At 43.2% G+C, this 9343-nt stretch overlaps 1 protein-coding gene across 2 annotated transcripts in view; it reads left to right on the top strand.

Annotated features, from left to right (window-relative positions):
• The first annotated feature begins 2014 nt into the window (after positions 1-2014).
• Positions 2015-9343, top strand: part of slc12a5a (solute carrier family 12 member 5a) — a 443979-nt gene continuing 436650 nt past the window's right edge. For both annotated transcript variants that reach the window (XM_060918253.1, XM_060918252.1), the window contains exon 1: positions 2015-2141. In XM_060918253.1, the coding sequence (XP_060774236.1) occupies positions 2015-2141 (127 nt within the window). The remainder of the gene's footprint in view (positions 2142-9343) is intronic.

The following is a 9343-nucleotide window of genomic DNA, read 5'->3' as shown; positions in this document are numbered from 1 at the left end:
TCTTTCACGTTTCATTTGCACACTCAAGTCCTCCATTTCCCTCTCCTGTTTCAAATTTGTGTCCCACAATGCCTTGCACGAACGGGCAAAGCCCACCACGTGATGCATGACGTAGTACCTTGAATTGGGTCACGGTGAAGCAAGAAAAAATAGCGGAGAATAGAGTGCTTCGAGGTCAGCGCGAACCCAGCGGTGGCCATATTGGAAGTCAAAGGTTGCTGTGTCAGTGCATTGTTGTTCATCGAAGCAAAAAGGGGTGACAATGCCGAATACGTGTGTCATTGTTGGCTGTAGTAGCCGGGGGGAAAAGGGTGGCAAAAGCTTCTACAGACTCCCTAAAGTCGTGACTAACCAGAGAATTGCAGCACAGGAGAAAAGCGAGCGGAGGAGACGACAGTGGCTGGCTGCCATTAACCGATCAAATTTAGGACAACTTGACTGTAACCAGATTTGTTCTGATCACTTCGTGACAGGTAGGTTAAATTTTCTTGAATTTCATAGTTACTAAAATAAATGTGATACAAACTATCTTTTCTATGTACTTTCAGCAATGATTAATGGATATATTTGTCACATTAGGTAGCTTATGTCTACTGCAGTGCATTGTTGCATCAAATGGCATTTAAGATCTAGGCCTTGTAATGTTTATGTAAACATGCTTTAGTTCACAAAATGGACTTGGGTGAAACACTAGATAGTTCACAAGATCGATGTATGTCACATGCGGCAACAAGCTGGGGTCAGCTTTCCATTCCTTCTCACTAACAGTGTATGGATCTACGTTCCCAATGAAACGTACCTTCTCAGCATAACGCTCCCGTGCCTGCTTATCCAAACTTTCACAGTAGTGCTCCATCACTTCAGATGTCTAAATTCTTAAAAAAAATCCAAGCTTCTAAGCCCTCTAACGCGGAAACGAATCGGTGAATGTGTACTCTATGATGTGTACTCTGAGCGCTCTGGAGCGAGTGACTACCAAGATGGCCGTGCAGACCGCAGTGTTACTATTTTTAGCATCATCTCGGAGCACTCTATATACTGTAGGGCCACGTGGCCCTAAATTCATTAATTGTTCTATTAAAAAAAACCTCATAAAATTGGAAGTCTATGATTTCAAATTCAGTAGCTTTTGGTTCACTAAACAAAAATCATTCAGTGTCGGGGAAAATTCTTTTTTTGTCTCATTTGTTTAACTGGGTTCTCTTTGTCTACTTTGAGGACTTGTGTGAAAATCTGATAATGTTTTAGGTCATATTTATGCAGAAATATAGAAAATTCTTTCACAAACTTTCAAGCACCACTGTGACTAAATGCAGTTTGCATGATGGTGATGGGGCGGCACGGTGGTGTAGTAGTTAGCGCTGTCGCCTCACAGCAAGAAGGTCCGGGTTCGAGCCCCGTGGCCGGCGAGGGCCTTTCTGTGTGGAGTTTGCATGTTCTCCCCGTGTCCGCGTGGGTTTCCTCCGGGTGCTCCGGTTTCCCCCACAGTCCAAAGACATGCAGGTTAGGTTAACTGGTGACTCTAAATTGACCGTAGGTGTGAATGTGAGTGTGAATGGTTGTCTGTGTCTATGTGTCAGCCCTGTGATGACCTGGCGACTTGTCCAGGGTGTACCCCGCCTTTCACCCGTAGTCAGCTGGGATAGGCTCCAGCTTGCCTGCGACCCTGTAGAACAGGATAAAGCGGCTAGAGATAATGAGATGAGATGATGGTGATGATGCGTGTCTGTGTGGACAGCTCCTACCGGCGCTAGGACCGGGAAACGCAGGCGCTCCAAGACACCGGTTGATGAGCAGGTTGCAACTCAGTGAAGAGCTCAGACAGCGAACAATACCGAGTGTAGGAGCCGCAGACGCGGGGGGGAGAAAAAGAATAGATTAATTTTTAGGACTGTGAATAATCATCTCCCTTCAGTGAGTTAGTGCTTTAGGCTGCCGCTCCGCCGCTGTCGGTGGCCGATCGCTAACATCTGCATCTGCGGCGAATTCCAGCACCGAGCATCACATCTGCACCATGAGCCAGAGGTTCACAGTGAGCGCTTCATCCAGGAGTGACGGCGAGCTGGGAGAGATCAACCAGCTGTTTGAAGGGGACGAGCCCAACCCGAGCTCCTCGGATCTCTCAGAGGACCCTGTGAAAGGTAGGGTAGTGGAGTGTTATAACACACCTGTGAGCGCGCAAAGCAAATCCAAGCTCCCTTCATGCATTACGTGTTAGGAATTTCAAGTGACACATGGATGCAAATCCCACTGATTTCTGATACATGTACAGGTTATCCCTGACTAATATCATGACATAACCTGATACCATAAAAACACCATACTGAAACAAATCGGTTGTCCTGATACCCATCTTCATTTATGAGTAGGCTGTAGGATGTTTAAATAACACTGACTGGTTTTGAGTGGTATATCAGATATATTCCATTCAGCTAGACTAGTATGATCTCATCTCATTATCTCTAGCCGCTTTATCCTGTTCTACAGGGTCGCAGGCAAGCTGGAGCCTATCCCAGCTGACTACGGGCGAAAGGCGGGGTACACCCTGGACAAATTATTATTATTATTATTATTATTAATACCATACCCGGGGCGGCACGGTGATTGTAGTGGTTAGCGCTGTCGCCTCACAGCAAGAAGGTCCGGGTTCGAGCCCCGTGGCCGGCGAGGGCCTTTCTGTGCGGAGTTTGCATGTTCTCCCCGTGTCCGCGTGGGTTTCCTCCGGGTGCTCCGGTTTCCCCCACAGTCCAAAGACATGCAGGTTAGGTTAACTGGTGACTCTAAATTGACCGTAGGTGTGAGTGTGAATGGTTGTCTGTGTCTATGTGTCAGCCCTGTGATGACCTGGCGACTTGTCCAGGGTGTACCCCGCCTTTCGCCCGTAGTCAGCTGGGATAGGCTCCAGCTTGCCTGTGACCCTGTAGAACAGGATAAAGTGGCCAGAGATAATGAGATGAGACAGGAGGCAAAATTGGAGGTGGCGGAGTTGAGCGATGGGAGTGACCAGGTTGGACAGGATAAGGAACGAGCACATCAGAGGGACAGCACATGTGGAGAGCTTGGGAATTACAGTAATTAAGCTAAGAGAGTTGAGACTGAGATGGTATGGGCACATCCTGAGAAGAGATGCAGAGCATGTTGGAAGGAGAACGTTGAGGATGGAGCTGCCAGGCAAACGAAAACGAGGAAGGCCAAAGAGGAGATGTGGTGAGAGAGGACATGAAAGTGGTAGAGAAGGATGCAGAAGACAGGGAGCAATGGAGATGAAAGATCCGCTGTGGCGACCCCTAATCAGGAGCAGCCAAAAAAAGAATAAGAAGATTATTATTATTATTATTATTATTATTATATATTCCTTTTGGGTGTTCAGTGTGTCTTTCTCTTTCAAAATTCTCTCAATCTTCCGTATTTAATGAAGCAAACCTGGCGGCCATGTCCATCCATCCATCCATCCATCCATCCATCCATCCATCCATCCATCCATCCATCCATCCATCCATCCATTATCTGTAGCTGCTTATCCTGTTCTACAGGGTCGCAGGCAAGCTGGAGCCTATCCCAGCTGACTATGGGTGAGAGGCAGGGTACACCCTGGACAAGTCGCCTAGCAGCCATGCTTGTTTACAAATTGTCACAGTCGCTCACTTGTGGAAGTTTTACGTATCGGACGTGTGACGTCATGTCTTGACAACCATGCAATATCGTAAACCATATTCAACACTCATTCTCCATTGGATAGACTGACATAATACACATAGGATAAGCGATATGCTAACAATATTGCATGCTAGCAAACCAACTGAATGAAACCTGCTAGAAGGGAATAGAATACATGTTTTTATTCCATCGAAAAAGTGTTCTTTGTGTATAGTAATACTGCTTATTGCTTATTAATGCACACAACAAATGCACTTCCCATTATGGTTATAGCACATACACTGATCAGCCATAACATTAAAACCACCTGCTTAATACGGTCTTGTATAGGTCCCCATGTGCCACCAAAAAATCTCTGACACATTAAAGGTGTAGGGCGGCATGGTGGTGTAGTGGTTAGCGCTGTCGCCTCACAGCAAGAAGGTCCGGGTTCGAGCCCCGTGGCCGGCGAGGGGGCTTTCTGTGCGGAGTTTGCATGTTCTCCCCATGTCTGCATGGGTTTCCTCCGGGTGCTCTGGTTTCCCCCACAGTCCAAAGACAGGCAGGTTAGGTTAACTGGTGACTCTAAATTGACCGTAGGTGTGAATGTGAATGGTTGTCTGTGTCTATGTGTCAGCCCTGTGATGACCTGGCGACTTGTCCAGGGTGTACCCTGCCTTTCGCCCGTAGTCAGCTGGGATAGGCTCCAGCTTGCCTGCGACCCTATAGAACAGGATAAAGCGGCTACAGATGATATGACATTAAAGGTGTGCTGTGGTTTCTGGCACCAAAACGTGATCCTTTAAGCCCTCAAAGTTGTGAGGTGGGACCTTCATGGATCAGACGTGTTTGTCCAGCACTTCCCAGAGATGCTCGATGAAACTGAGATGTTCCTCAAACCATTCCTGAATAATTTTTTTTCTTGCACTGCGGCAAGGCACATTATCCTGCTGAATGAGGTCACTGTCATTAAGATGCCATGATGGGATATACTTGGTCTATAACAATGTTTAGGTAAGTGGTACGTGTCAAAATAACATCCACGTGAATATCAGGACCTAAGGTTTCCCAGCAGAACATAGCCCAGAGTATCACACTACCTCCGCTGCAACAAGATAATCAATGTTATTCACTTCACCTATCAGTGGTTTTAGTGTTATGGCTAATCAGTGTATATGCATACACACATCCTACTTGAATCGTAATCCCCATCTTTGGTTGCATGTTCTCAGAAATGGTAAATGCTCAGAAAATAAACTACATTATTGTACCTTTAGGGGTACAATGGCTTGTCACTGGGGCATGACCCTCTAAGGTTACTTATTTCTATCCATTATATACTGCTTGGGACTATATTTGTACCTTTTTGGCCCTTAAAAGGTACACATAGTTACCTTGAGGTCTAAAAATGAGCTGTAGGGGGTATATTAGTCGAGATTGTACCTTGGGGGACAGAAATGGACTCCTACTGTACCTCGATTTCTGACCGTGTTTACTCAAAATGATCTGCAATCTATTTTAATAGGAAGCATGAGTATATGGCCTGTTGCCAGAGGAACTATTCAATCTAAGCAAAAAAAAAAAAACTTAAAATAGCATATTTTTGTTCCTTAAAGTAGTTTGTGGCATCAATGGATCCATAAAGATGGTTTTCTATTCAGACATATGATCATGTAAAAAAAGGTGACAATGATGAATGTTTTAAACCTATTTATGGAGATATGATGCTGTATCTCTGACAGTCTGCGTGACCTTGCCTGGTGGATCTCCATTCTCATACAGTATAAATTGTCCTGTTCAGGCAAGTGTATGGAATTATACTATGTGGGGCATTTACTGTACTGTATATAGTGAATCACATTATGTGACTTCATTTGCTTGTCATAATTACCCCCAAATACTTCAATAGACAGAACTTTCTCCAGTTCCTGATTATTTCACCTGGGGTAAACTGAGCTACAGGAAGTTGTACAGTAAGCAGCATTCAAATGAAAATGCATAAAGACTTGGTGTTTTATTGTAGCAAAGCTTTGTCTTATTGCAGCATTTTTTTCCACAGTGCATTTTAAAGGAACAGTCCACCGTACTTCCATAATGAAATATGCTCTTATCTGAATTGAGACGAGCTGCTCCGTACCTATCCGAGCTTTGCGCGACCTCCCAGTCAGTCAGACGCGCTGTCACTCCTGTTAGCAATGTAGCTAGGTTCAGCATGGCCAACGGTATTTTTTGGGGCTGTAGTTAGATGCGACCAAACTCTTGCGCGTTTTTCCTGTTTACATGGGTTTATATGACCAGTGATATGAAACAAGTTCAGTTACACAAATTGAAACGTAGCGATTTTCTATGCTATGGAAAGTCCGCACTATAATGACAGGCGTACTAACACCTTCTGCGCGCTTCGGCAGTGCATTGATATCTGAGCTCCGTATCAATGCACTGCCGAAGCGCGCAGAAGGTGTTAGTACGCCTGTCATTATAGTGCGGACTTTCCATAGCATAGAAAATCGCCACGTTTCAATTTGTGTAACTGAACTTGTTTCATATCACTGGTCATATAAACCTATGTAAACAGGAAAAACGCGGAAGAGTTTGGTCGCATCTAACTACAGCCCCAAAAAATACCGTTGGCCATGCTGAGCCTAGCTACATTGCTAACAGGAGTGACAGCGCGTCTGACTGCGTCTGACTGACTGGGAGGTCGCGCAAAGCTCGGATAGGTACGGAGCAGCTCGTCTCAATTCAGATAAGAGCATATTTCATTATAGAAATACAGTGGACTGTTCCTTTAACAGAGGTATTCTTCAGTAAAGAAATCTGATCAACTGTATGTTTGCAGTGACAAAAGCCCCTGAAAGTGTTACATCGAAAATGACATTTCATAGGACATCAGTTTTATTCATTGGACTTACACAGGGTGACACTTTCAAGTCAAGTCAACTTTATTGTCATATGCTATACACGCTCGACATACAGCACAGATGAAATATCAGTCCTCTCTGACCCACGGTGCAAACAGGCAATGCAATAAATTAAAGAATAATTGAAAAAAAACAAACAATATAAACAGTATAAACACTCTAGATAGGAACTAGACATAGACTAAACACTCAATATAAACAGTATAAATAAACAGTATAAATACTAGATAAGAACAAGACAGACTAAACACTCAGACAATATAAACAGTGTAAACACTAGATAAGAACCACACACAGACTAAACACTCAGACAATATAAACAGTATAAACACTAGATATGAACTAAACGTAGACTAAACACATTATATATGTGTGTTCAAATAACCAAACAGTCAAAGGCACTTGAGGTACAGTATAGCAGGTAAACTGTCAGACATTTGTCATCTTACAGAGAGCAGGACATAGTTTCATTCTGTTTTATAATATTAGCATGCCAGAAGCCTCCTCAGCACACGTGTTGGAACTCCAGCAGATCTGTGTCTCTACAAATGAGGAAGACTTTTCACAAGGTGTGCACGTGTAGTCTCCTAGATACTGTGTAGCCTTGGTGAAGCACTTGTCTTCGGTTCAATCTCTGACAACGTTTCCATGGCAACAGTTGCCATTTGTGATTCTGTCATTGGTGGCATGCTAGGTCTGGTGTAAGGAGATGATAATAAAGCAAAAATGGCTTTGCTCAGAACAATCGTCTTTCTTGGTTAAGTTATGGTCTGATTATTATCCTAACATTTTATAATAAAATAAATAGTCACAATGGACACCCCTATTTTCATGCTCCTCAGGGTTCATCATTAGGTGCCTGCAGTTCTATGCTCGAGTGTGTGGAAAAGCAAGAGCGGAAAGCACGTGTGTTCAGTCTGACTATCCTGTATGTAGAAAAGGTGATCCCTTGCAGAAAAGAACTGATGTGCATGAGGCAACAGTGTTAGGTTTTTTTTTTTTATTCAACTGCAGATCTTGTTTATATCGAGCACAGGAAGTGAGATCACTGTCTGCTCTTTGGAGCCACACAGATAGAGGGAGCTAATGCTGTTTTGCTGCTGTTTTCACTTTGCTGTGTAGCTGCATGGTTACAGTTCAGTCTTGGCCTATGCTTATATAAAAATAAAATGCCAGTAGCTTCATTATGAGTAGCAAGAGATGGACTGAGTATATGGAAAGTTATTTTCTAGTCAACAGAAGTTGACTGTGTACCTGTTGCCATGTACACTCAATGTCCGCTTTAATAAGAACACCTGCATGTCTGTTTATTTATGCAACTATCCAGTCATTCACAATGCATAAAATCAAGTAGATACAAGTCAAGAACTTCACACCAAACATCAAAATGAAGGGCTGGTTCGAGTATTTCAGAAACTGCTGATCTGAAATATTTTCACACACAACAGTCTCTGGAGTTTACACAGAATGGTACAGCAAACAAAACACTGGGGCGGCACAGTGGTCTAGTGGTTGGCACTTGTCGCCTCACAGCAAGAAGGTTCTGGGTAGGAGCCCAGTGGCCGACAGGGACCTTTCTGTGTGGAGTTTGCATTTTCTTCTCGTCAGGGCTCTACATTAACTTTTGAAACCACTTGTCCTGTCGGGCAAGTTGAAATGAAATTTACTTGTCCGAATGTGAAGTTGACTTGTCCGAAGAAATATTTGAGAAAACCCCCCACAAATAAACTATTTGTAACCCAACAATCTTTATTGCATTTGTTTCCGAATTCACAACATATGCATAATATCTATGAATCAAAAGTAATCAATACTTGATATACTGAGGCAAAAGTTCAAAAATATAGTAAAACAGACTGATTGATACCATAATTCACCAATTATTATGCTGAAGTTCAGAAGCAATATATTCCAATAGAGTAGAAATTATGAACATAAAATTTTATGAACAAAATAACTATACTATGAGATCCAGAAACACTAACCATTATATACACACAGATCAGTACTTTGCAGTTCAGTAACAAATATCACAAAAAGTAACATTATCATAAAATTTATGACTTGATGAGATATCACTAGTTTGGACAAGAGAAACATAATGCTACAAATAAAAACAACTGATAACATTGACTGATTAATACTGTAAAATCACTGATTAGTATACACTGAAATCTAGTTATCAAATGTCAAGATAATATATCTTATGAAAACCTCCACACCTCTATTGACTCACAGATGAATGGATACAAATAAAGTTTCTATTCATCTTCATCTATCAACCCTTGAGTTCTGCGTGTTCTGACCCCATTGGCCAAGCGGTATTGGCTGGTTTCGCAAGTAAAATATTGCACATGCGCACATCGCTCTTTCCGAATAGAAACATCCGGCGATTCATCAAAACAGTATGTTGAGTGAGATGCTTTGGAAATCATGTGAATAAACTGATAAATTTGATATGTAACCCGAATATCGGCGTATTTTGGCACTTGTCCGATCGGACAAGTAACTGAGACGATGAACTTGTCCGACATAAAGTATCACTTGTCCCGGACAAGCGGACAACCGTTAATGTCGAGCCCTGCTCGTGGGTTTCCTCCAGGTGTTCCGGTTTCCCCCACAGTCCAAAGACATGCAGGTTAGGCTAACTGGTGGCTCTAAATTGACCGTAGGTGTGAATGTGAGTGTGAATGGTTGTTTGTCTCTGTGTCAGCCCTGCGATAACCTGGCACCTTGTCCAGGGTGGACCCCACCTCTCACCCATAGTCAGCTGGGATAGGCTCCAG

The sequence above is a fragment of the Neoarius graeffei genome, chromosome 4, assembly GCF_027579695.1.
Source record: "Neoarius graeffei isolate fNeoGra1 chromosome 4, fNeoGra1.pri, whole genome shotgun sequence".
Lineage (NCBI taxonomy): Eukaryota > Metazoa > Chordata > Actinopteri > Siluriformes > Ariidae > Neoarius > Neoarius graeffei.
This window is presented reverse-complemented; position numbering and strand designations above follow the sequence as displayed.